At 36.6% G+C, this 27,234-nt stretch overlaps 1 protein-coding gene across 5 annotated transcripts in view; it reads left to right on the plus strand.

The window, feature by feature from the left end:
* The first annotated feature begins 321 nt into the window (after positions 1 to 321).
* ANKRD17 (ankyrin repeat domain 17) overlaps positions 322 to 27,234 on the plus strand; it is a 155,420-nt gene continuing 128,507 nt past the window's right edge. For 3 of the 5 annotated variants that reach the window (XM_072748795.1, XM_072748796.1, XM_072748799.1), the window contains exon 1: positions 323 to 870. In XM_072748795.1, the coding sequence (XP_072604896.1) occupies positions 454 to 870 (417 nt within the window). In that variant the 5' untranslated portion in view covers positions 323 to 453. Of the gene's footprint in view, positions 871 to 27,234 lie in introns of all 5 variants that reach the window. The other 2 variants (XM_072748797.1, XM_072748798.1) reach the window with 2 other exon arrangements.

A 27,234-nucleotide genomic window follows, 5' to 3' on the forward strand; every position in this document is an offset into this window, starting at 1 on the left:
CTGAGGCGCTGGATGTGTGGGGGAAACAGCGAGCGGAGGGAAGCGATCCGGGCGCCCGCGGGCTCTGCGGCGACGACCGCGGGCCTCCCGTCCCCGCCGCCCGTCCAGCGGCAGCCGCCCTGGGCCCGCCGCCGCCGCCTTGCCGCGGCCTCCCGTCCCCCGGGTGTCCCGACAGCCGCGTCTCTCTTCACGCCTCACCCCCCCGCCCCGCCGCGCTTCGCTCCCTCACGCTCCCTCCCGCTCCCTCCCTCCCGCCGTCAGGCTCCCCGCCCTTGGTATCGCGAGACGAGGTGAGAGCTGGCGGAGCGGCGGCGGCGGCGGCAGTAGAGGTGACCGAGGCGGTGGCGGCGGAGGCGGCGCCGAGCGCTGTGTCGGCCCCGGTGCGGCCGAAGTCGCGGTAGAGCGAAGCCCCCACGCCCCTCCCCCGTCCGCGCCCTCCCGCTTCCCCTGGGGATGGAGAAGGCGACGGTTCCGGCGGCGGCGGCGGCGGCGGCGGCTGAGGGAGAAGGGAGCCCCCCGGCGGTGGCGGTGGCGGCCGTGGCGGGCCCCCCCGCGGCGGCGGCGGCGGCGGCGGCGGCGGCAGCGGAGGTCGGCGGCGGCGTAGGCGGCGGCGGCGGCGGGGCTCGCTCGGCCTCCTCTCCTCGTGGGATGGTGCGAGTGTGCGACCTGCTCCTGAAGAAGAAGCCGCCGCAGCAGCAGCACCACAAGGCCAAGCGCAACCGGACTTGCCGACCCCCCAGCAGCAGCGACAGCAGCAGCGACAGCGACAACAGCGGCGGCGGCGGCGGAGGCGGAGGCGGCGGCGGCACCAGCAGCAACAACAGCGAGGAAGAAGAGGACGACGACGACGAGGAAGAGGAGGTCTCTGAGGCAAGCGCCGGGCTCCCGAGGACGGAGGGAGGAAGGGGCCGTAAGGGGCCGGGGCCGGGGCCGGAGGTGGGAGGGGACTTGCGGCGGGACACGTCCTTGCGGGTCGAGCCGCTCTCCGCCGTCCCCGCTCCTTCCCCGGCCTGGACCGTGAGGCGTGGGGTGTGGGGGAGGGTAGCGGACACGTGGGGGTGGGCGGACCGCGGAGCCCCCGGCCTCGGATAACCCGCTGCTGCCCCGGGACGGTTCACTCGGTTGGGCCTGAGGGAGCTGCTTAGATTCCCGGTTCGCTCCCCCGGCGGGGTCCGCCTGGGGTCAGTAGGGCCGCGCCACTCCTGGGGCGGGGGCGGGGGCGGGGGCGGGCCCAGAACGGGAGGGATCCGATAATAGGTAGCTGGGCCTCTTGGGCAAGGCCAGGAGGTGGGTAGATTTCTCCCACTTGCGAGGTGCAAGGGAGCACTTCTGAGGGGAGGGGAGGCTGCGACGGACGCGGAGCTAAGTATTTGTGTCTGCGAGAAACACGTGAGAAGCTGTACTTTTCCATACTGTTCTGCTGCAGGTTTGTTTTTTTTTTTATTTTTTCACGATTGATTGTGGCTGCTGAAGTAGCTTTTAGTTCTTTGATCTCACAAGGATTTTGGATGGATCGAGGGTGAACTGATTTTAGATCCATATACATTCACACGTAACTCAGTGGCTGAAAGATACATTTGACTCCTACACGCGCACACCTGTACACCTTCAGGTGCTTCCCCAGTGAGGAAAAATGAAAGCCGGGCCTTGTCGCTTTCCAGATACTGGGGGGCAGCTAAACAGTGCTTTGAAGCCAGCCTTGGTTGTGCTGAGTCGGAATAGGAAGGCCTCTTGGTTTGTCCTAGTGATCTGGTTTCATAACTGTTTATGGTTTTTCCTGGGTCCACAGACAGGCGGCGTTGCAGGACCTTATTCTTCAAAGGCCACATATAACCCAAAAGCTCAGTAAAACATACCATACTGACGAAAAATAAGAGCCTTATTATCAGCTCTTTTGTAACTCTCGTGTCCACTCCCCGAAATGGAAGCTAGAAAATCTTGATTCGGAGAATGAAGTTGTAACTTAAGGCAGCAGAAGGAAAATAACCTGAAAGGCTGATTTTAAATCTACTTGTAAGAGAACAACTGAATTATCTAGAAGCATCACTTGCCATTATTCTCTTCCACAGAGTTTATCTTGGTGCAAGGCTTGTTTTTTTGAAAATCGTACTATTGGATCTTTAGTTCCGTTCCAATAGAGAAATGCGAGTTTGAGACTTGTCTTCTATTGGAAGACCAGATTCTTTTACCTCAGATTGGATGAAGTTTTACAGGTAGAGATGTAATAGTTCAAGTAGGTGTACCAAAAAGATGGACATTCCCTGCTATTCCGTTATCCTGTTGAATTCTAAGAATAGGTTTGTATTGATAGATTTTGTATTGGTTTTAGTTGGGCCTTTCAGTATAGTGTGTTACTTGGGCTGCACTTGTAACAATGAAGAGGAGGATGTGGCGGGATTCTTATTTCCAATAAAATCTATTATGGTAGTTAGAATCATTTCACTTGTATGATTCTTTGCAGAGATGAGAAACATTTTAGAAATGATCTAGTTCAGCCCTCTTATTTTAAAAATGAGGAAAACAAGGTTTAGAGGAAACTATGGTGGATAGCAGCAAAAGTAGAAATCAAAGTTTTCTAATGGTTCAGACCAATACATTTTTTATGACCACTTCTTTCCCCTCCTGACATCTTCCAAGAAATTGCAATGAACTTCAAGGTAACACAATCATGCAGATGTGGGCAAAATGCCAGTTTTTAATTAAGATTTTAAATTCTCCCACAAAATATCAAGCTTTGGTTTGGAACTTGGTATCAAGTTGAGTGGAGTACTTATTGGAATATTATGCTATAAACTTCACATACCTAGGTAGTTTTGTTCATTGAAATTTGGCCTAATAAGCAAAACTTTTAGTAAGTTTATAAGTGTTAATTTTGTGAGTCACATTTATTATCCTCAGAAATTGGGAATGATATATGTTGACTATCATCAACTAGGTAGGGGAGTTTCTTTGTTTCTAGTATGCTTTATTTTGTTTTGTGCACAGTGGTGTAAACAATGGGTTTGTCAGTTATGAAGATGAGTCAGGAGAAATAAGTGTAAGTAAGAAAGTACAGCCATTAAAAATAAATCTATATAGGTACATGAGGGATGAGCAGACAGAAAGGAATACAGTATGCCTCTGCACCTGCCTCCATCCTTTACCAAAATAAAGAAGTAAATCTCACAGTCACTGTACATTATAAGCCAAATGGATGAGTTGTGCAGTGTTTTTCATATTATCATTTTATTGGCATGTCAGCAGAAGTTTAGCTTTCTAGAGCTAGGAAATCTTGTGGCTAATACTCATGGTATTTAAGTCCATTTTCTAATTCATTCTGTTACTGGCTACACAATGAAAAATGTGGATAATATGATCCTTGAGATTTTCCTTCCAATAGAAATCATAAAAAGAGAAAAGAACATGAAAGTTTTTGTATATAGTTGTGGTTTCAGGTATTTAAACTGAAAAATTGGAGGATAATTTAATAAAAACATACATTTGCTATGAAGAAATGTTAGCTGGATATTCTGTATATCTGCTGAAAGAGGAAACGTTGGAAGGAAAGGAGATTCAATTTAAAGAACAGCTTTATTTGAAGGTTGAAGAATAGGAATCTAATTCTTATTAAATGTTAGAATAGCTTGTTGAGAATTGGATTTTATTTTCAATATCAGAATAGGATAATCATGTTTTAGATAATATGTGTAACTTCATCTATACCTGAAAACAAAAGTATAAGACCAGGAGCTCTCCTCTTCCCTCTCCTACTTCCCCCGCTCCCATTTGACTTAAAATCTTAGATCAGAAATTGAAAAATGCAGGATTTCGTTGGCTTTCAGTGGGTGACTAACATGGAAAATACACAGAATTGTATTTCCTAACATACAAGTTGTAATGCACAAAAGTTAAAATTGCGAGAGTTGATACTCCATTTCAGAAATAACATTGCATTTTGTTGAGTGCATTTTTAAATGTAATTGAATGTTATCAGTCTGTGTTTGCTAATGCAGAGTTCGAAGGGGAAAAAACTTGCTAGTAAAGGTAGCATTCATGTTCAAAAGTAACTTTTGCTAAAGATGCATAAAATGTAAAGATGTTAGTAGGAGTTATTCAGAATTCCAGTTATTTTTATTTTATTTTATCCAGTTATTACCTACCGGTAATTTGAGGCTTTAAATTTAAGAGACAAATCTAGTGGTGAAATTTTAGCAAGGGGAGCCAGTGAATAAATTAGTATTGACTATTTTTTTTTTTAAGATTTATTTATTCATAAGAGACACACAGAGAGAGGCAGAGACATAGGGAGAGGGAGAAGCAGGCTCCTCATGGCGAGTCTGATGCGGGACGTGAGCTGACAACAAGACACTCAACCGCTGAGCCACTCACTTTTTAAAGAATTTGCAAGGCCAGGGAGAAATCTGTTTGTAGACCTGGAAAAGGTAGGGTTGAGTATGAGAGAAAAATTATTTCAGTCAATATTTTTCTCTCAAATTCACTTCAAAATCTTTTTGTTGTTTTTGTTTTTTAATGGAAAAATGCCACCCAAGTTCCTTTGTTACAGTGGTAGAATCCCAGATAAGTCCAGAGAAGCTTACCTTTTCCCCATTTTCATCTCTTAATTGATAAAGCGGTATTTTAAGATCTTTGAAGAAATAGTTCTGTCATAATTATCTTGTCTTCTAGACTGCTTAAGCACAATACTTGATAAAAAACATTTTCAGTGAGTAACTAGTATTTAGGGAGGATCCAGAATTCATCTAGGAAACCAAGAGAAGGAATTGAGTTTCCTTTTCCCTTCTTGGATCCAGGACTGCCAAATAGCTAAAGTTTGGACTTATTTCAGTATCTTTTAGTTACTAATTCTTAGTGACAGTCCTCTTCCATAGGTATTACAGGGAAAGCCAGTTAAGCCAATATACATTGATTGTTGAATGCCTGATAAGTACCTTAAGCCTCCTAGATACAATTACGTTTTAAAAACATAAGAAAATATCATTCAGTGCCTCCTGTATGTTAAATCCAACATAATGGTTAAGAGCATAGATATGATCCATTACTCACTAGCTTTGTGATCTCACGCAAGTATTACTTCTCTGCACCTTAATTTCCTCTTATGTAAATGATGGTAAGGTATGTTCTACTTTATATCATTGGTATGAGAATTAAATGAGATAATACAAGTAATATATTTTCATTTTATTTTCACCATATCCCTACAAAGTAGGTATTTTTATATATGTTTCATTATTTAATAAAATGTTTAGAGTTCCTGTTATATGCTGGGCATTTTGCTCTACTGGGTAAGTAATGGTGAGGAAACATGTTTTAAGACACATTGATTTTAAAATGCACCAATAATTAAATACAGGTTTTGGGAAGTATGAGAGTGGGAGTAAATGGTTAATGTAGATCCTGAATAAAGTGGGTGAATTTCAGAAGTATACAGATGTTGAGAGAGGATATTCATATTGATTTCAAAGGCAAAGATCCTGGCTTAGAAGGGTTTTGGGTAACTTCATCAGAGTCACATAGCTAATAAGTGGCAAAGCAGGACGTAACCTGTCTGAGTCAAAGCCTCCTCGTTCATTCGCTCACTCACTCACTCATTTATTAATTAATTCATTCATTCACATGTTCTGTTATGTGGTGTTGAGTGCGACATCTTAGATGTTGGCATTTCAGATGGTGTGAAAACAAATTCAAATGGTATAGGAGAACAACGTTTAGGTAGTAGGGCAACCACTCAAGACAAGTTGACTACCCTAAGCTTTTCTTTCCTTTTCTTATTCCTATTTTCTTGTTAACCTTCTCTTTTTTTTATTCAACTCCTTGAAAAAGAAGAAATACAGAAAAGTACAGATAAGTGTGTCCGTGTTCCTACCATCTAGAATTAACAACTGTTAACAAAATAAACTTGATAGTGAAAACTATCCTCTTTAGAAGCAGTCTGTTGCTTCTCCTAGATTTTTAGTTTTCAAGGTTATTTTCTTTATTTTAAGCCAAAAAATTTTTACTTTTAAATAGGAGTTGACTTAGGATCTGGGTAGGCTGTGAATACCTGACATTAAACCCAAGATTTTGTCGAAGGTGCTTATAAGTATTTTATTCTTTTCTCCCTTACACCCATGGTGTGTGTGCAGAACTTTTATTGGATATTTTAGAGAGGTCAGGTGGCTGCCTCTTCCCTCCCTCCCACCTTGTTATTTTGAAACATTCTCACTGCAGTAGTGGGGAATCAGGCAGGCATTTATGTGCATTGTTTGGAATTGGGAAACTGCTTGTAGCCAAGGTAATGTGGTAACACAGAAGACCTATTTGTGTTGAGAAGTCCAGAACTTACTTTACTTGTTCTTTCTGGAAACTAACCTTACGCTTACTCTTGACTTAAGTCCTCATATTTTGTCTTTTAATTGTTTAATTAATGAATCAGTTTTCATCTAGTCTGCTAAGAACTATCAGATCTGAAGATGGAAACCTTGCCTTACACATCTTTGTATCTCCTGCTGCACTGTTTTCAATGTGTTACATAAGTCTTAGTGTCTTACCTTTGCTAGGCTTTCAAGAAGTTAGATGTCAGAAGTAAAAATAAATAAATAATTAATAAGTATTTCTTCTTTAACCACTACTCTGGAAATATTTGGGTTCGTCAGAGACTTCCCAAAATTTGCTAGACTATTTACTAGACTGCTTCTACTGGCATCCAGTTTTACCATCTGGTTGACTGGAAGTTCAGTTTTTAGGTCTTTGAGATAGCATATTTGCATTTATGACAGTAGTTAATTCTGCATTCTTACAAAGATGACTTAGTGGGTTAGTAAAGGTACTTGTCATGAACTTCCATATAATTTTTACAGACTTGACCAACATCGATGAAAAAGATTTCACTTCATAGTAGTATGAGACAGTGTGTTGATACCACTTAGTTTTTGTTAGCACCAATAGGGGGCACCAACATCCATGATAATCTATGCGCAATCTGACTAACTTCCTTCAACTTTCACCTTTTTGGGGGAAGAAAAAATTGTTAGGGAATTGAAGGTAAAGAGTGAATATGAATACCCTTTTAGTCTCTGGAACCTTACTTGTCTGGTAGTTATGCCTATCCACTTGCCATGCAGAATCAAAACAGCTTTTGTCATGTTTGGTGGTTTTTTAACTTACATATATTTTCTTCTCTTTAAAAACTTTTTCAATCATTAGGGGAAGTGAAGTTGTGGAACAACATAGATAACGTTTTATCATGATTTATAATTTAGATTTTAATTATTGAAAATAGACATATTGGATTTTATTTTTCCCAAAAAATGCTTTGAAACTCAACATTAATAGAGACCTGATTATTTAAAGTACAACACAGATTGCCTTCTGTTATCTTCTAAAACTCGTAAACATTACCTTGATCTTTTGAAAGAGTTGGCTTAAGTTTACTTCTGGGTAAGACTAGACATAAAAGAGGGTCAGTTGCAAAAAAATGTAAAGTTTGTAGTACTTTAGGAATATTTTTTGGACCCAATATTATTTAGTATATTTATAAATAATTTGGATAATATGGTGAAATACCTCTCAGATGTACAGTAGGTCAGAGTGAATTGTGTTTGAGAAGGTTGTTGAGAATAGGTTAAAAATGCTAAATAGGTTTTTATGAGTCACGGGTAAAAAAATGTGGTTTTTTTTGGTAAATGAACTGAAACAAAGCATGCGTTTTCAGTAAAAGTTTAGTATGGTGTGGAACAAGATGAAATGCAGTATTGGAGAATCATAACTCTTATTTTAAATAATTCTGTGATACCTCTGCATAAAATAGATTATGTATATTTCCATCTGCTGTACCATGGAAATGTTGTTGACCGAAACTAGGGAGGATCTAGAGTGGGATAATTTAAAAATGATTGGAGGGTTAGGGATGGAATCCATGATCAAGGAGGATTGCAAATTATACTTAATTATATTCTTATTGCTTGTGACTTAATGTTCAGATTAATCAGTTACTGAAACTTGAATCATGGAGAAAAATGTGAGGTGTGTTAGGTAGTGTTATTTAAATTTTGAAAATAAGTAAACTCCTCATTTCTTAATTCTTGATATTATTTGAAAGTACACACCAGACATGACAAATTGATGAAACTAGTTTATACAGATGCATCTCTATCAGGCCACATATATCTCTAGCAGGCATTCCTCTCCTGAGCTATCATTAAGTCTCATTTAATCCTTCCTTCCTTCCTTCCTTCCTTCCTTCCTTCCTTCCTTCCTTCCTTCCATACCCCCCAAAAATAAAGCAGAAAATTTTTTAAAAAGGTGAAGAAATAACCTATCCTAAAATTAGTGATCTGTGTTTTCCTCTTGAATTGTCTTGTAATTAAAGAACCTTTGAGAAATAACTTGATCTGTAGAAAAATTAGTTTCATCAGTTTTGAATTTGGAATGAATAAACATTAACATATAGTTCTATTTTCCTTTCCTTCTTTCCTATCAGTCTCAGTCTGAGACCTGAGAAGGAAAGGAAGTTGTCTTCTAGTTTGTGTTATATCAGGTCTATTTCCAGTTCAGTCTTTGATCTCATTATTGTCTTGTTTTCCTCTTATATTTTATTTGAATTTAATCAAGCAGAAAGAGTCCTGTTATAAAGCCTCCAGTGCTTACTAGTTCAGGATGTAGTATAGGAGTTAATTCTTTTACCTGACATTTATTGAGTCTCCTATGTGTAGCTGTTTTGAGTATATAGTAATCTCAACCATTTCCCTCTCAGTGAATGTTAAAAAGTCAGCTATATTTAAAATAATAGCTGTATATGTTGAGTTAAATTATTTTATTCATGTTGTAGGTTAGTAAAACTTAAATTTACATACATGAAAAATTCAATGATGGAATTTTTTTTCTAATTTTTAGAAAATATCACTATTATACTTTTTTTTCTTTTTAAGACGTTTATTTATTCATGAGAGACAGAGAGAGAGAGAGAGAGGCAGAGACACAGGCAAAGGGAAGAGCAGGCTCCATGCAAAGAGCCTGATGTGGGACTCTATCCCGGGTCTCCAGGATCACGCCCTGGGCTGAAGGAGGCGCTAAACCGCTGAGCCACCTGGGCTGCCTTTTTTTTTTTTTTTTTTTTTTAAAGATTTTATTTATTTATTCATGAGAGACAGAGAGGCACAGACACAGGCAGAGGGAGAAACAGGCTCCATGCAGGGAGTCCGACATAGGATTCCATCCCGGATCTCTAGGATCACACCCTGGGCTGCAGGTGGTGCGCTAAACTGCTGAGCCACCCAGGCTGCCCACTATTATACTTTCCTAAATAAATTTAAAAAGCATTATTGAGACCTAGCAAAATCAGGGATTATGAAGAATTTGAAGGCACATGAAACATTGTTACTAGCTTCATAAAATTTAACTCATGTTAAGATAAATTAATACTAATTTAAAACTGTGAAGATGGTTTTAGTCTTGTATAATTAATTTGGAGATCTGTGTTTTCAGTATAACTGTAGATATATATCTATATATACTATAGTATGTATAGTATATATACTCTACTATATATGCTATATATATTATACTGTGTATATAACTTTAGAATTGGTCTCATTATAGGGATTGTTTTATTTCTGTTTTTGAATATAAGCTGGGTAGACTTTACATCTTTTATGGGTGCCTCTTGGAATACTCCCTAATTTGTGGTATTATGTTCTGATGATTTTTTTATATGATGAAGTCTGTATCTGCTCTTTTTTTAGAATATCCTTAGCAATTAAAGTACACCAAATATTCATCCATTCTAATTTTACTGTGAAGATTTTGTAGTAAGAATAGATGTTATAAAGGTATACTTATGGTTAATGCAGGTACAAATATGTTAAAATATGAGGAGTTGAGTTACAGGATGGTGTAGAGTACAATGTTAAAAGCCTTCTAAGTTAAATTTTAAATGTAGCATTTACTTATAATTCTACCCTTCAGAATTAATCATTATTTGAAATTTTTTTCTTTCACCCTTGGTGTATGTTAATCAAATTATCTGTCACACAGAACAAAGTTATCACTTACACATTTTGTCTGCTAAAAGTTTAATTGATGAGCATACTTAAAGTATATCAGTTGAAAAGATAAGTCTTCAGTCAATGATTACATACTTAGCTATAAAAACTAATGAATGCATTCATACTTTATAAAAGTCTTCTAATAAAATTTTTTTATCTTCTTTCTCAAAGTAAATGCTACTAACAGCTTGGTGTATATCAAATGTTCTAGTTTCTTTTCTTGGTAGGAGTGAATGAATGAGTGTGGGGTGGGGAAGGGGGGATGTGTGTCTGACCAAGTACATTAGGATTTGCCTCATTGTTCTCATTTTCTTATGAATGTTCCATAGTATGAATGTTCATAATTTATTTGCTCTTTTATATTGGTAGACATTTTTTAAAAGATTTATTTATTTTAGAGAGAGAAAGTGTGCACAGGCACATGTGCAAGGAGGGAGGGGCAGAGAGAGAGAGGGAGAAAGATAATCTCAAGCAGACTTGGAGCCAGATGTGGGGCTGGATTTCATGACCCTGAGATCATGACCTGAGCCAAAACCAAGAGTGGAGTGCTTAACCAACTGAGCCACCCAGGTGCCTCTATATTGGTAGACATTTTGATTGTTTTTAGTACGTTGTTATTACATATATAATGCTGAAGTAAATGTCCTTTTACAGTTATTTTTGAGTATAAAAATATTTCTTTGGGATGGATTCCTGGAAAGAATTGCTGAGCCAGAGGTTATGCATGTGTTAAATTTAATAAATACTTCAAGTTTAACTTCCATCAACAGGATTTTAAGGATATTACTGGAAATGAGCAATCTTAGTTCTTAAAACGTGTTAAACAAAAAAGTGTTTGTTTTGTTTTGTTTTCATTTTCCTGAGTACTATTGACATGAATAAATTTTTATTTTTATTTTTCATTTGGATTTCTTTGGAAAATTTCCTGTTATATCCTTTACCTTTTCTATTAGAATTGTCTTTTTCTTAGTGATTTGTTGGTGCTGTTTATATTTATGCATAATAATCCTTCACAGTATTATTTGTGCTCTCTGTTTACAGTATGTTTGCAATGTAGAAACATTTTTATTTTTGTGTAGTAAAATGACTTACTCTTTTATAATTTCTAGAGACCTTCATCCCAATATTTTAAGAAAATATTCTTAGAAATTTTCTTTTGATACCGCTGTGCTTTGTTTTTGAAAGATACACAGGTATCTTTTTAAATACAATATTTAACTGTTGTGTCCATTTCTTATTTACTCTTTTTAGTAGCATTTGATCTTGTTGGTCAGTTTTTGTCTCTTCAAAAAATGCTACTCTATTTGCTTATGTAATACCACCCTCTTCTGTTTTGACATTACTAGCAGCTTTTTTTGGTCTTCTTATTTCCTCCTACTCCCCTCACTGTACATTCTTTGATTATTTAGGACCTCGTTGCTCAGTCGTGGGCCCTTTTCCATCTTGTGTGTAGTCTCACTTCTTAGGTGATCTTATCTAGTCTTGTGTATTTATATGTAATGCTAGTGACTGGCAAGTGTGTATTTCCAATTTATAAATTTGTTTTTTATTGGTATGTGTATTTCCAATTTTAACTTTTCTTCTTGAGTATGGATGTGAACTTTTTGGTCATCCAATATTTGTACAAACCTTTCTTCTAACACATACTTTTCTTCCTTTCTTAAGAATCACTCCAAAGTTTCATCCAGTTACTAGATGTAGCTCAACATGATAGATATTTACATAATTCTTTTTCTCTTAATTCAGCCAGTAATCTATAAAATAATAAATAATATGTCTCTTATTTTGCCCAACCATTGCACATCAGTGAATAGGAATAGGATAATCATAATGATGCTTCGTTGGAGAAGGAAGAAACAGAAGTAGATAGCAGTAGTTGGCCCATGTTAATACTGAAATCCTTCTTGACCGAAGACTCTGCTTTGGCAACATATAAATTCCTCAGTTAAGCCTTTGATTTTGCTCTATGATAAAAATGCCATTTTGATTATTGTGTATGTCATTGGCTTTGTTCTTAGGTGATTCTTCCTTGTTTGTTATTTCCCTTTGCCACGTCTGAAGTAATAGGCATTCAAGATAATGACATCCCTAGAAATTGTACAACTTTTATAGCTCCCTGCCAGTTGGTATAGATTAAGGGTTATTTAAGGTTCAGTCATAGGTTTCTTTTCTTTTCTTTCTTTCTTTCTTTCTTTCTTTCTTTCTTTCTTTCTTTCTTTCTTTCTTTCTTTCTTTCTTTCTTTCAAGATTTTATTTATTTATTCATGAGAGACACAGAGAACGGCAGAGGCAACAGGCAGAGGAAGAAGCAGACTCCGTGTAGAGAGCCCGACATGGGACTCGATCCCAGGTCTCCAGGACCACACCCTGGGCCCAAAGCGGCGCTAAACCGCTGAGCCACCCTGGCTGCCCATAGTCATAGGTTTCTTTAGGCTAGTAATGTAGTTTGATGGTAAAACTTTCAAAAACTTTAATTTCTATTCTGTTTTCTTTAAGTCAGTACCATATGACTTTATCATCAGCAGAAGATCTCTGTTAGATTTTTTGAAAGCTCTTCGTTCTCATAGTGCTGCTCTCCCTGTTACTGGGCTACCTTGAGGGCATCTGAAAAAATAGGCTTGATTGGTTTATCAGTCAGAGTTTAACCAAGTTGACACATCAAAACCCAGGTGGGAAAGCAATATTCTTCACGTGTTCTTTGCTACCCTGTGGCAAAAAACCTTTGAGGTCACAAAGTTCTCTTGGTATATTTGGAGCACAAAAGTCCTGCTTTTCCTAACCTGAGAGGCCTCAATTTACAGGATTCAGGTTAGAGTTTGCTACTGAAAGAGCTTCCCTCGGTGGCATTGTATTTATGTCTATCTCTGTTAACAAACTGCGTTACTCTTGGTGGAGCTGTTCTTTTTGCCAGTTCTTTAAACAACCAACAGCCGCCAATATTCTGAGTTTTTCTAATTGCTTTTCTTAGAGTTATACACATTTGGTAGTCATATAATGTGCCCTCCCCATTATTGCAGGCATAATGGTTTGGTACTGTATAACAGAGGTTGTTGGTTCTTCAGCCTGATGTGTTTCCTTGCTATCTGTCCTCTGAGCCTTACCAGAGTTTTTAGGAATTTGTTATGGCAATTTACTCTGTTGGTTAAAATATAAGATGGATTGTTGGAATAAAGAGACTCCAAAACACATCTGGTTATGTGATACCCTGGGGGTAGTCCTTCAGGTCATGCATAGGTCTAAGCTCCTGTTTTGTTACACCATCCCTTAACCTGTGCTGTCCAGTATAGTAGCTGTGTACCGTGTATGGCTACTCAGTGCTTTAAATGTGCCTAGTACAACAGGGTCTAGATTTTTAGTTTTATTTAGTTTTAATTAATCTAAGTAATCACATGTGGCTAGTGGCTACCATGTTAGAGAGTGCAGATATAGAACATATACATTGTCACAGAAAGTTTTATTGGACAGCTCTGCCTTAGGGTGTTAACTTTATCTACAAAGTCCAATTTGTGTCACTAACATCACATTCATGTTCCAGCCTGTTTTGGGCTGAATTGTGTCCCTCCAAAATTCATGTTGAAACCCTAACCTCGGGATCCCTGGGTGGTGCAGCGGTTTGCAAAGGTTTGGCCTTTGGCCCAGGGCGCAATCCTGGAGACCCGGGATCGAATCCCACGTCGGGCTCCCGGTGCATGGGGCCTGCTTCTCCCTCTGCCTATGTCTCTGCCTCTCTCTCTCTCTGTGTGACTATCATAAATAAATAAAAATTTAAAAAAATTAAAAGCTTGGACATTTAAAAAAAAAAAAAAAAGAAACCCTAACCTCCATTGTTGGTGGGGTACAAACTGGATATTATTACTGTGGAAAAGAGAATGGAGTTTCCTCAAAACATTAAAAATAGAACTACTTTACTCTACTGGGTATTTACCCCCAAAATACAAAAACACTAATTCAAAGGGATACATGCACTCATGTTTATTGCAGTATTATTTACAATAGCCAAATTATGGAAGTAGCCCAAGTGTCCTTCAATTGACGAATGGATGAAGAAGATGTAACACACACAGGAATATTATTCAGCCATAAAAAAGTGAAATCTTGATATTTGCAACAACATGAATAGAGCTAGAGAGTATAATGCTAAACAAAATAAATCACTCAGAGAAGGACAAATACCATATGATCCGACAAAACAAGTAAAGGAAAAAAAGACAAACGAAGAAACAGACTCTTAACTATAGAGAAGAAACTAGTGGTTATTAGAGGGTAGGTGGGAGAGGGGGATGGAAATGAGGATTAAAGAGTGCACTTCTCATGATAAAAAAAAAAATAATAATAAAGAAGCCTTATTATACCCCCAGTATCTCAGAATGTGACTGCATTGAGAGGTAATGCTTAAAAAAAGGAATTAAGGTTAAATTAGGTCATATGGGTGGATCATCACCCTAATCCAATCTGACAAGTGTCCTTATAAGAAGAGGAAATTTGGACACAGCAAGAGGCACCAGAAATACATGCACACAAAAAAGGTCATGTGAGGACACAGCAAAAAGGTGGCTGTCTACAAGCCAAGGAGGGAGACCTCTAAAGAAACCAAACCTGATGACACCTTGATCTTGGACTTCTAGCCTAAAAAACTGTGAGAAAATAAATTTTTGTTGTTTAGCCACCCGTCTATGGTATTTTGTAAGACAGGCCTAATGTAAAACTAATGTAAAGCACATGAGAAATAAGAAACAGAAAGGCATACACAGATAGCTTCCTTTTAACGAATTGGCCAAGAAATTGCAAACATCAGTTCCTGACCAGAATTTAGTTTTATGTCCATACCTAGGACCCAGCTCTTGCTGGGTACACAGATATAGCTTGTGGAGAAGTGTTTTACTAAAGAAAAGGGAGTGTGGATGTTGGAGGACAATTAATGTCTTACACCAATATAATTTAGGATTACATTGTTGTTATGGCTAGCAATACAAAGAAAAAAAGTTACTCCTGGATCCTGAAATAATCTTCTTGGGTCATGTGTCCATTCCTGAACCAGTCGTCGATAAGGAAAGAGCTGCTTTGTTTAGGTGTAGATCATGTCTTTCTGTACTTCTAGGAGATAGACTAGGACAGGTCATTTTCATCTGAGTCTCATGGAATGGTTTCCTGGAAAGTGTTTCTGCTGCCAAAAAGGTAAAGTGGTAGAGTGGGAAGGGAAATGATACTGGACATAAGACTTCCAAGGTAAACCTCAACACTTCCCACTTCTCTCCATGTTTGCTGCCATCATATTAGCCCAGCCTATTATCTTGCTTGGACTTCATTGTGGTCTCCTAATTTGATCTCCTAGCTTTCTTCCTTGCCTCCTTGTACTTCATTTCATTCTTCGTGCAGCAACTAGGCCAATCTTTGTGAGATGTAATTTGTTATTTGACTTCTCATTGCTGTTAGAATAATATCCAGACTCCTACTTTGGCCTGTAAGACTTTGTATGGCTGATCCTTCTAACTATTCTAACCTCATTTTATATCCTTTTTAGTTCATTTACTATCTTCTAGTTCTGCTCTATTCTTAGAGCATGGAGACTTTCTCACTTAGGGTGTTTTACTTTCTTTGTAGAATATTCTTCCCCTAATTCTTTGTCTCTTCTCTTTTAGGTTTCAGCTTCGATATCCTTTCTTGGTCAGGGTTATTGAAAGAAACTTTTCCTATCTACCCCTCTCCACCCTCCCTTTCAGTTTTCTGCCTATAACTGCTACTGGGATAAGAAATAGGGAGCCCTCTTGGTCTTTGATCAAGCTTTATTAGTATTAGATATTTTAGGGGACTCCTCTGTTTCTTAAGACTTGGAAAGGGATTTGTGGGTGGTGGGAGTGGGGGAATTTGAGTGTTTAATATTCCCAGATTAATAATAGCTGTTTTTTTATTCCTTTGTTTACATCAATTTTAGTTATTAGATTGGACCTTTTGATAGTGTTCTTTTTGTACATGGAGAGTCCTCAAATATCTGTGATTCTGTATGGCTCACAGCCTAATATGTTAAAATGCTTTGATGTCTTAGAAGGCAGTTTTCCCTCATTGATCTGTCAAGAGTTTTAGATATTATGCATAACTTATCAGATGGCTTTTGTAAACTGCCATAAAATATGCCTATTGAGATTTTAATTGGAATTACAGGGATCCCTGGGTGGCGCAGCGGTTTGGCGCCTGCCTTTGGCCCAGGGCGTGATCCTGGAGACCCGGGATCGAATCCCACATCAGGCTCCCAGTGCATGGAGCCTGCTTCTCCCTCTGCCTGTGTCTCTGCCTCTCTCTCTCTCTCTCTCTGTGTGTGACTATCATAAATTAAAAAAAAAAAAAAAAAAGGAATTACAATGAAATATGGATTAGTTTGAGGAGAAATAGATGTGTAATACTGAGCATTTCCATCCAGAAACATGGCATGCCTCTGTTTTCTTCAAGCCCTTCATCTGTCTTTAATAAAGTTTTATAGTTTTCTAGATTTTGCACATTTTGGGGGGTTTATTCCATATTATTTTATAGTTCTTACTACTATCATGAATTTTTTTTAAAGCTTTATTTATTTATTTATGAGAGAGGGGGGGGGCAGAGACACAGGAGGAGGGAGAAGCAGGCTTCATGCAGGGAGCCCAATGTGGGACTCGATCCTGGGACTTCAGGATCACGCCCCAGGCTGAAGGCAGGCGCTAAACCACCAAGCCATCCAGGGATCCCTGAGTTTTTTCTTCCATTACACTTTGTAATTAGTTATTGTTGGAGTATAGGAACCTATGGATTTTGATATTTTGATCTTGTGTATATGGTGACTAAGCTGAATTCTAATATTATGTCAGTTTATTTTGTTGAGTTTTCTGATTAAATTGTTATATTGACTCCAATAAATTATTGTCTTTGGTCTCTTCTTTTTCAGTACTCTTACCTCTTGTTTTTCCTCTTACTGCATCAGTTTTGAACACTCCCAAAATGTTGAATAAAAATGATTATAATAGAGGCAATCATTATCTAGGGAGTGCTAATGAGAGTGCTGCTGTGTCACTACTAAGTATAATGCAAATATCCTTTCTTAATTTAGTATATCTCTTTCTCATAGCTCACTAAGTTTTATCAGAAATGTATACTGACTTCTATCAAATAAATTTTTGGCATCTATTCAAATGAGTATTTCTTCCCCCCTTCAATCTATTCATATAATGAATTGCAGTAATAAATTTCCTAATATTAAACTGTTGGGAATACTTAGTATTATGTAGTATTTTTTTTTAACACAGTGTTGGGTTTGATTTCATTAACATTTCAATTTATATTTTCTGGGACATTATCCGTTTCATATTAGATTTTCAAATTTCTTGGGAGAAACTGTATTCCTTTCCTACATTCCAATCCTACATTACTCTTAAAAAGATTTGTGCTTGACAGATGCAATTTTATGCATTCTTTTTCTTTTTAATCTTCGATTTTGTGTTTTTAACCACATTTGCCAGTTGGATGTTAGAAAATAGTTTGATCAAGGGGTTTATTTGATCTCTGTAGTTTTATAATTTTTAAAAGTGGCTTAAGTAATTCAGTGTATACCTCTTAACTCATTTGTAATTGAGAAAAAAAGTAATTGTGGTAAACAAGGGAAACAAAAAAATTACCATTTTAACCATTTAAGTGTACAGTTCAGTAGTGCTGAGTATATTCACGTTGTCATACAACAGACACTTTTTATCTAGAACTAGCTAGACTCCCCATTTTCCTCTTTCCCCATCTCCTGGCAATTACATTTTACTTTCTGTTTCTGTGAATTTGACCATTTTAGATGAGTAATATAAATGGAATCGTGTAGTATCATTTTTTTGTGACTGACTTATTTCACTTAGCATAACGTCCCTAAGATTCCTCTGTGTTATAGTATATGGCAGTATTTCTTTCCTTTTTAATAAAGACTGAATAATACATTGTGAACATTTGGGTTGTTCCACCTTTAACTATTGTACCTCTTGTTTTTTAGGCTTAATTCATGTATTTTAAATTTAGACTGACTTTTGGAGGGAGATAGGAACTTAATTAATCTTATATTTTTAAATGGTTAATCAGTTTATTTGGCTATTTCAATCTATCCTTTCTCACTCTTTGAAGTACTACCTTTATTTCATATATTTGGACAGTAGAATGGTAGACTGGATTATATATGCTCAGTATATACATCTCTATTTGTACTGCATTTGTATAACCTGAAGGCCCATATACTAAAATTAGGGATTTTTTTTTTTAAGATTTTATTTATTCATGAGAGACACATACACACACACACACACACACACACACACACACACACAGAGAGAGAGAGGCGGAGAAGCAGGCTCTGTGCAGGGGACCTGATGTGGGACTCGATCCCTGGGCTCTCCAGGATTATGCCCTGGGCCTAAGGCAGTCACTAGACTGCTGAGCCACCCAGGGATCCCTTAAAATTAGTTGTTTGTACTAAAGAGTTTCCTGTGCTTTTTGACACGTAGCTAATGTCTGCAGGGTTTTATGGTTAATAAAGTAATTTTCCATATTTTTCATTTAATGTATGTTGTCAGTGATCTTTTGAAACAATTTTTTTTTCCCTCTTAACCTCTAAAGCTCTAAGCAGGCTTGGCTTCTCTTTTTCCTTTCTTTCCTCTCTCCCTTAACAATTTCTACTATAGAAGTAAAGGTGCTTTTATGAAGAAGATGAGCAGTAACAGCATCTATAAAGTGTTCTTAATGATTTATGATGTCATTAGTCTTAAGTAGGCTGTTTTTGGACTTGAACATATCTACGGCAGGACTTACAAATTCTATGAATGTATTTTAGTTCTTTTGTGTTATCACTCCAGTGTTCTTTAGTTTTGTTTCAGTGTTTTTGAAGTATATTTCAGATAGACCAGAAATAGTTTAAAAATTATGTAGTTGCTATTTCAAAGAAAAAAATACCAGAATAGAAGAGTTGCTATAAGACTCAAGCTAGATAAGTTTCAACTCCATTGGTGGGATGACATATCTTTTGAATCAAACCTGTGATAAAGTATGCAATCATAATATCAAACTGTGACTGGTATTTTGTTTTCTTTCTAATTTTTTTATGTGAGAGGAATCTTAAGGGAGATTGCATTGTGTTTTTTCTTTTTTTTTTCTTTTTTTTTGTTTTTTCTATTTTTATTAAGTCATGTAGTAAATACAAACTGTAAAATTTTAAGTAGTAGAGAAAGATAAGTATAATAGTTGAAAATCTCCCTTTTATATCCTAAAGGTATAAATCTTAGATACATGTAATGTTATGCTTTTTTTTGTGCATTTTCACACATATATCCACATATGTATTTATGTAAACAAATTTTTGTTTGGTATGAATGTGGTCCTTATGAAAATATTGTGAAATTTTTTTAAACTACTAGTTTATCATACTCTTGCCATATAAATACACATATAGTTTCTTATTTCCTTTAATGGTTGGGAAGTATTCTCTTGTCAGGAATCATTTTTTTCCTGGTTTTATACAGTGTTTGTAGCCAGTATTTTGATTGTACCTAGTGTTCTACCATTACAAATAATACTGCAGTGGACTCTTTGATATACATATCTTTGTGTATACGTTTCTGTTATTTTGGCTGGATATATTCCATTGGTAAAAGTGCTGGTCCAAAGGTACATGGGTCTGTCTCTGTAATTCTCATTTTATTATGTGTGTCAGCACCATATTTTAAAAACTACAGTGGTTTTGTAGTGGTTTATTATGTTTTGGGTTATAGTAGGTCAAATGTTAGCTTTCAAGCCCAATTAATATCTCTTCTCTGTAGGTGTAGCTCTTGGCTGACTGCTTTATCCATAATCTCTCCCCTGAAGCTGTTCATAACATTTAGCACATAGAGTAATTATAATCTTCATTAACTAATATTTTAATGAGTGCTTACTATATCCCAGGCACAGTTTGAATTGCTTTGTCTCATTTAATCCTCACAGCAACTCTAAGAGGTAGATAATATTATTATTCACATTGTATAGTTGAAATAAATAAAAAAAATACCTTGCTCAAGGTCACAGTAAATGATGAAATATAAACAGGAATAGTCTCACATCAAAGTCTGCTTTCTTAACTCCTATGAACCACTGCCTTTTTTACTACTGTAATGGCCTCCCTAGTAGTTAATCAAGAAATATGTTTTATGTAAATTATTAGAGATCACTAGCTCATTTCATCTTGTGTCTAGGTCCTTTTTACAGATATTTGTATGAATGACATCTTATTCTAATTACCCATCAGTAGTGATTGTCTTAGTATATTTAAGAGTTGGTTAAACACCAGATTATAAAACTGTTCCCTATTCTCTTCCCCACCCCCAAAAAGACTTTGTCAGAGTGTAGCTAGTTAATGTTGCTCTGTTCTGTTAGGTCTTGTTTATCTAATCTTATCTTGGGAAAAATCACGTGATTGATTTTGAGCTAGATTGTGAGTGAATAGTGTACTATTAACCTTTTCTGGAACATCAAATCAAAATACATACCTTTAGATGATATCTTTTATTGTAAGTTCTCAAAATTTAAGGTGAGATGAAAGCTGTTTTAGATCTCTTAATTCATTATGTTCAGTAAGTACAGTATGTAAACTGAACCCTTTAGAGCCTCACATAAAACGGGATATAGTAATAAGCTTTTTTGGGGGTGATCAGATGAGATAATGTATGTGAAAACATTTGTAAAACTATTAATGGTCTCCATAAATAATAGTTGTTAAAAGTGAAGCATTAGGAAGAATAAAGGGTGTTGTGAAAATAGATTTACTGTTTTGGTTATTTTTTTTTTTAAAGACAATTTAAAACTAATTCAGAAAAATCACACTTTTAGGAAGGAATTTTCCTTCCTAATTCCGTTTCATTTATTTATTTAGTTAGTTCATAGATTGCCAGTAAAACTCTTTACCTGTAATTGTGCATGTGGGTTAATTTATTTTAGATGGAGCCAATGTTAGCATAGGGAATGAAAGTCTAATGGATATTCTACAAATCATAGTGACATAGGTTATATGCCCTTTTAGGATTCTATTCTGGATTCATTAGGTCTTTAGTATTTAATTAGAATATGTTATTAAATTCTCACAGAATTAAAAAAACATAGCATTCTATCATACTGTTGTTAATAGAGGGAGTGATAAGGGTAATGCAAAATTCAACATCCTTTCTTACTCTTCTGTCTCCTTTTCTGGAATGGTTAAGCAAACCTTATTTCTGTGACTTCTCTGCTATAAAGTTAGCAGATGATTCTGTAATTCTAGATAAAATAGCAAAGTGTCAAAGCAAAGATTTGACCACGCTGTTTTCTAAATCTTGGAACCTTTAAGATCTCTGACTTGCTTTGTGGATTATTTTTTCATTTGTTTTTTTTTTTTTTTTTTTAAAGAATTTCTAGATCTTTTTTTTTTTTTTTTTTTTTAATTTATTTATGATAGTCACAGAGAGAGAGAGAGAGAGAGAGGCAGAGACACAGGCAGAGGGAGAAGCAGGCTCCATGCACCGGGAGCCCTATGTGGGATTCGATCCCGGGTCTCCGGGATCGGGCCCTGGGCCAAAGGCAGGCGCCAAACCGTTGCGCCACCCAGGGATCCCTATTTTTTCATTTGTACTTAATTTCTTTTCTTATTCTGCCCCCATATAACCATTACCTTTACAGTCCAAGATCCTCTCCCTCATTTGACTCAATTTTCTGCTCCAATCCAAACTCTAGTACCTGAGTTCTCTTGGTTAGATCCAAGTACTAAGAATAAGAATGTGTTTTAAGTTGTAAATGTGCCTTAGTATGTGTGGCAGAGGTCTTTTAGTATGTGGAAGTTCTTAGTTACTGTAGCCTTATCAGCAGATCCTCTTGTCTTTTATGCCAAAATGTAAAAAAAAAAAAAAAAATCCCAGGCTTGGCATTTCAGCTTTTTTGTCCTCCATCCATGAGCAACTTTGTTGGGTATCCAGTGGAGCTCAGAAGAGCAGTTTTGCTTGGCTAGAGAGAACCTATTCATTCACTTAAGTAGTCTTCAGTGTTAAGATTTATATATCTTAATTACACTGAGGTCTTCTGACTTCACTACCAGAAGCAGAAGTTTTCCTGAACATCTTAATCAAAGGGCAATTAGGAATAAGGGTCAAGTTCTACTTTCATTAAACCATGGGCATGTGAGTACTTGACGATCTGTGCCTGACATAAAATTACATTCTATTATGAAATAACCCATTGCCTTTGTATTTCTTTTCTTACGAATTAAAAGAATTTGAAATCAAGTTGGAAAATTTGCTTTTGAATCCTATTTTATTACTGTGTGTCTTTGGGAAAGTTACTGCTTAACCTCAGTATTTTCATTCATATTGGAGCTAATGATTTTTTTAACGGTTTTTTTAAAGAATGGAAATAATTTATCTAAAATACTCTTACATGTTGAAGGTATTCATTAGATATTTTTCTAGACTTAATTATTATATGAAATTCTTGAATGAAGTTGTCATTGTTCTTTTTCAATTAGGAGTAGTTTTATTTATCTTTTTTAGGTCATGAATTTTAGTTTTTAGATTCTGATGAAAACCATGGACCCGTTTTTCCCCTAAATGTACTTAAATACATACATACAGGAGGAGTTCTTAAGGCATAAGTCTATGAACCATGAATTATGAACCTTAGGTGAGGAGTATTGGATATCATCTTTTACCCATTGACAATTGAAAAGTAAGCAACACTTTCCCAATCTCTGCCCCAGTAATCACACCAATAGCTATAGAAATTTTCTTTTAGGGGTTGCCATTACATAACTATACAGAGGGTTTTTTTTTCTTTTTTTACAGTAATAGATTAGAAAATTTTAAATTACTATCACCTTTCTGTGTTTCTTCTTTTTCTTTTTTAAAACCATTGGAATCTTGACTCAGAGAAAAAAACTCTTTGAGAGATAATTGGTTTTTGTGTCTGCTTTTTTACTCCTGGAGGTATGAATATATCTTATGGAACAATAAGATACACTTAATAAAGTTTACAGCTATTTCCTCATGATATGTTTAACAGCAAACTATACATTGCTAATTTTATTTCTTCAGGCTGAGTTTATAGTTATTATCCTAACTTTTCTTTTAAATATGGTGGATTGAGCACATTCCTTTAACTTCCTTTTTTCCCAGTGTCCCACTGATATTGTATAAGGATTGAATTAAACAACAGTCCTGAAAAGCAGAAACAGATGTTACTATATTAGTCAAACTACCTTAAAAAGGAGCAAAAGGACCTCGTTAGCTCTGTGACTTTAATGTAATGTTTGCGTGTGTGGGAGGGAGAAGATCCAACCTTGGCGTGGATAAATCCAGATTTGAATGATGTCATCAGTACTGTTTCAACGTTTTTAGTCTTTATTTTCTTCTGGCTTAGCTTTATTTTCAGCCAGGCAATGATGGCTGCAAAAGGAAAAGAGGATGGGATATTCTAGCCAGACTTAAGTTATGTGGCCACCCCTAAGTTATGTGGCCACCCCTGTGGTGGTTGGGAAGAAATCACCTCCTAAATCACCTGGACTATTTTCCCCACAGAAAAGAGGGATTATGTTACTAGAAAAAGGGGGAGGGGAGAAAGCATGTTGAGCAGTAAAATTACAGTTCACAGTCCACTACAGGTACCATCAGAGGACCAGAAATTTTGAAGAAGATAGAAAGTTCATAGGATTGGATTGACAGCAAAATCTCAGAAGAAATGGAACCCAAGATACCAGAGGTAAGCTCAGGTTTTCCTAGGGGAACCTCCGAAAGACTCCAAGCTTGGAGCCAACAAGTACAAATAACAGTAGTGGACAATTGGGTAATAATCAAGAGTTTTTAAAGCAATTATTTTCCTAAATGCTTTAGTTGGACCTTTCTCCAGCCTAAACAGCTCTGGTGACAGTGATGCCTGCCCTCAGGCCTGAAGTCTAAGAACTATGCTCTTAGGAAAGTAGACCAACAATTTAGTAGGACATCTACTGAGATACTGGAACCTGAGAGAAGCAGAGCCACTAAAAGCACGCTACTTCAGAGGAAAACAGTTTCGACAGTTCCCAGTGAACTTGACTTCCTATGCAGGTACCTGCTTGGATCCCTTATTATATCCCCTGCCTGATTAAATAGTACTACTCTCCTTTTTAAGGGAGAAGCTACTTGGGCAAACAAATTTGAACAATCTCAGAGAAAGCCCACTTCAGCTTCCTGTACTCTAAATCTTTTTATTTGCCAGTATAAATAGATAGGGATAATCAGACAATTGAGGGGAACCAAGGTGGAAGAGGATAAAGATGACTGACATCAGATACAATTCAGAAGATAACTTCAAAGAAAAACTAATTGTTATATCATGTAAGATTCAAGAACATGTTGTAGTCATTAATCATGCTTTCACTGAAAAGGGGGCAGAGAATCAGAAAAGATTTTGAAAATTATAAAGAAAAATTTTAATGGATGGGCTAAATAACAAATTGGCATGAGTCAAGAATGAGTTGTTGATTTGGAGCTAATAAACAGGAGGGAATCTCTGCGAATATGAAGCAAAAAAAAATCTGGAAAAACAAATTTAAAGAGATATGGAAAATATATCACAAAGTTTTCACATCCATAAATTTGAGTTCTAGAAGCAGAAACAGAAACACTGGGAAGGAGAAAAATAATGAAAGAAAAAATTGAAGAAAATGTTGTGAGCTGGAAGAAAGATAATGAATCAGAGCCCATCTAATACCAAGCAGGATAAAACGAAAAAGATCTGTGTCTAGACACATCTGGTAAAATTTCAGAATTCTAAGGATAAGAGGAAAATCTCCGATTACTGCCAGAAGGAATAAAAAATGGAAAATGAAATGACTGAGTTCTTAGCAGCTGTGATGAATGCTTGAAGACGGCAGTCGAACATTATCTTCATATTTGGGGAAAAAGAAATTTGGACCTAAATTTTCCATACTCAACCACAATACTTATCATAGGAGAACAAGTACATTTTTTATACTTGGAAAAACTATGCACTCCACATGAAAATATTTCAGATACTATAGTACAATGAAAAATATAGTCCAAAATAGAGGATATGGTGGTAGAGCAGTGTGGGTAGGAGGAAATTACAGTGGCCATCTTGGGCCTTCAGAAAAAACTGAAGAAACCTAGGAAAAATTTAAGAGTGTCATCTGTCTGGGATACATGGACAATTCTCCTGTTTTTTTTTTTGTTGTTGTGTTTGTTTTTTAAAGATTTTTATGTATATATGAGAGAGAGAGAGAATGAGAAAATAAGCAGGGGGACCTGGAGAGGGAGAAGCAGACTCCCCACTGAGCAGCTAGATGGATGTGGGGCTCGATCCAGGGACCTTGAGATCATGATCTGAGCTGAAGGCAGACGCTTAACTGACTGAGCCACCCAGGCACCCTAACGATTTTCTTTAAATCAGTAACATCTGAATGATATAAGATTGTATTTCCCTGTGATTAGTATTTACCTAGGCACATTATAAATGTATGTAATTGATTTTCAGTTTTTAGAATCCACTTAGAAGATATATAAAATAGGTTTAATTAATGTTATGGAGTAGAATGTATTATAAAACTTTATAATATAAAAAAGATTAACCTATAAAATTAGCAGGAGATTGAGGGCAGTTGAGGAAGGGTCAGTGCTCATTTCTTCAATGGACAGTCAATAGATAGCATATAAAAATGCTAAATTAGGAAACAGAAGTAAAATAGTATTAAAGTTAAGCTGGTAAACTACACCAGAAGTCTATTAACAGTGTAACAGTGTATTGCCAATTTGATGCAGGGAGGTACAAAAAAGACCTATTGTTCATTTTGTCACTTTGTAGCCTTTGAATTTTGAAAAAAATCTCGCATAGAATTTATAACATTAAAAAGATTACAGAAGTCACATCTACCTAGTTAGATGATAATGTTTTTATTTATAAAGTGACATTCCAGGGTCACATGGTTTTCAGAAACTGAGGTAGAAATGGAAGACACATAGGCATTAATTCCAGGAAATTGGAAAGTTGCATAGAATACTGATAGCTATTTGTATGTGGAATGAATAATTATTTCTTGGCTGGCATATATACTTGATTTTATATGTCAGTTCCTAAATCCTTTCTATGATTCTTTTCTAAAAAAATATTTATTGTTAAAAATTTGGATATATGAGAAAATTTTGAGCCCTTCTTCCTGCCAATGGCGCTTAATAAGATATTTTCTTTGATGTACTGAAAACCAAGATTAGAAGCCTGGTTTGTCTATAAGGATGAAATCATGTGTTCAAGGAGAGCTACAGCTACTAGAGGCAGGATGTGTCTTCTGGAAGAAGGAAGATGGCAAATAGAAATGGCCTTTTTTATCCTTCTAGAGATGGCACTGATATTATGTCCCTAGCCAGACAACAGTTGTTGAATGAAAGAATTAATTTTGTTTATTTTAGAATTAATTTTTTTATGCCATTTCAATGTACAGTGGTTAGCATCCTATTTATGCTGTATATATGTAAAATGGTTTTTTTGTAAAGCTTAGTTTTAGGAGTATTGTGATCTGTGGGAAAAAGATTTCTACTTGTATGCTTTGCAGACTTGATTTTAAAAAACATTAAATTTTATGGTATTTTTTCCCCTAAGTATTGAAAGTGTAAACTGCAAAGGACTCTAAACCCAGGTATACTATCTACTTAAATTGTATAGCAGTTGGAGTGCTAAAAAAAAAAAAAAAAAATCAAGTTATGTAAATGTATGCCTTTGAAATAATCATGAGAAATATTTAAAAAACTACGTGTTTTACTGGAAAGCGTGGAATTTGTGTGAGAGGACAATGATTTCCTTAAGCATACAAAAATATACTAAGTATAAGATTATGTTAGTTGAGTTATGCTTTTAAATATTCTGAAAGCTATTAGTTATTCAGTGTCTATAATATTAAACAATATTGATTTAAACAATATTGATTACCTTCATTGAGAAACATTGATATATATGTGGTTGAAGAGTATGGGAGTTGATAGGCTTTCTAAAAATACTTGATTCTGTTAAGAAATTGGTGAAGAGGAATCGAAAATTATGAATGTGGGTTAAATTTGATTTCATAAAACATGCTAGTGAGATATCCATTTCAGACATTAAAGTTGGTAAATACTGCCTTCTGTTTTCTTATATTGTTTAATTTTTTTTGTTGGAGATTTGATAGTAAAACTTGATATCT

Source organism: Vulpes vulpes, chromosome 2 (genome assembly GCF_048418805.1).
Source record: "Vulpes vulpes isolate BD-2025 chromosome 2, VulVul3, whole genome shotgun sequence".
Lineage (NCBI taxonomy): Eukaryota > Metazoa > Chordata > Mammalia > Carnivora > Canidae > Vulpes > Vulpes vulpes.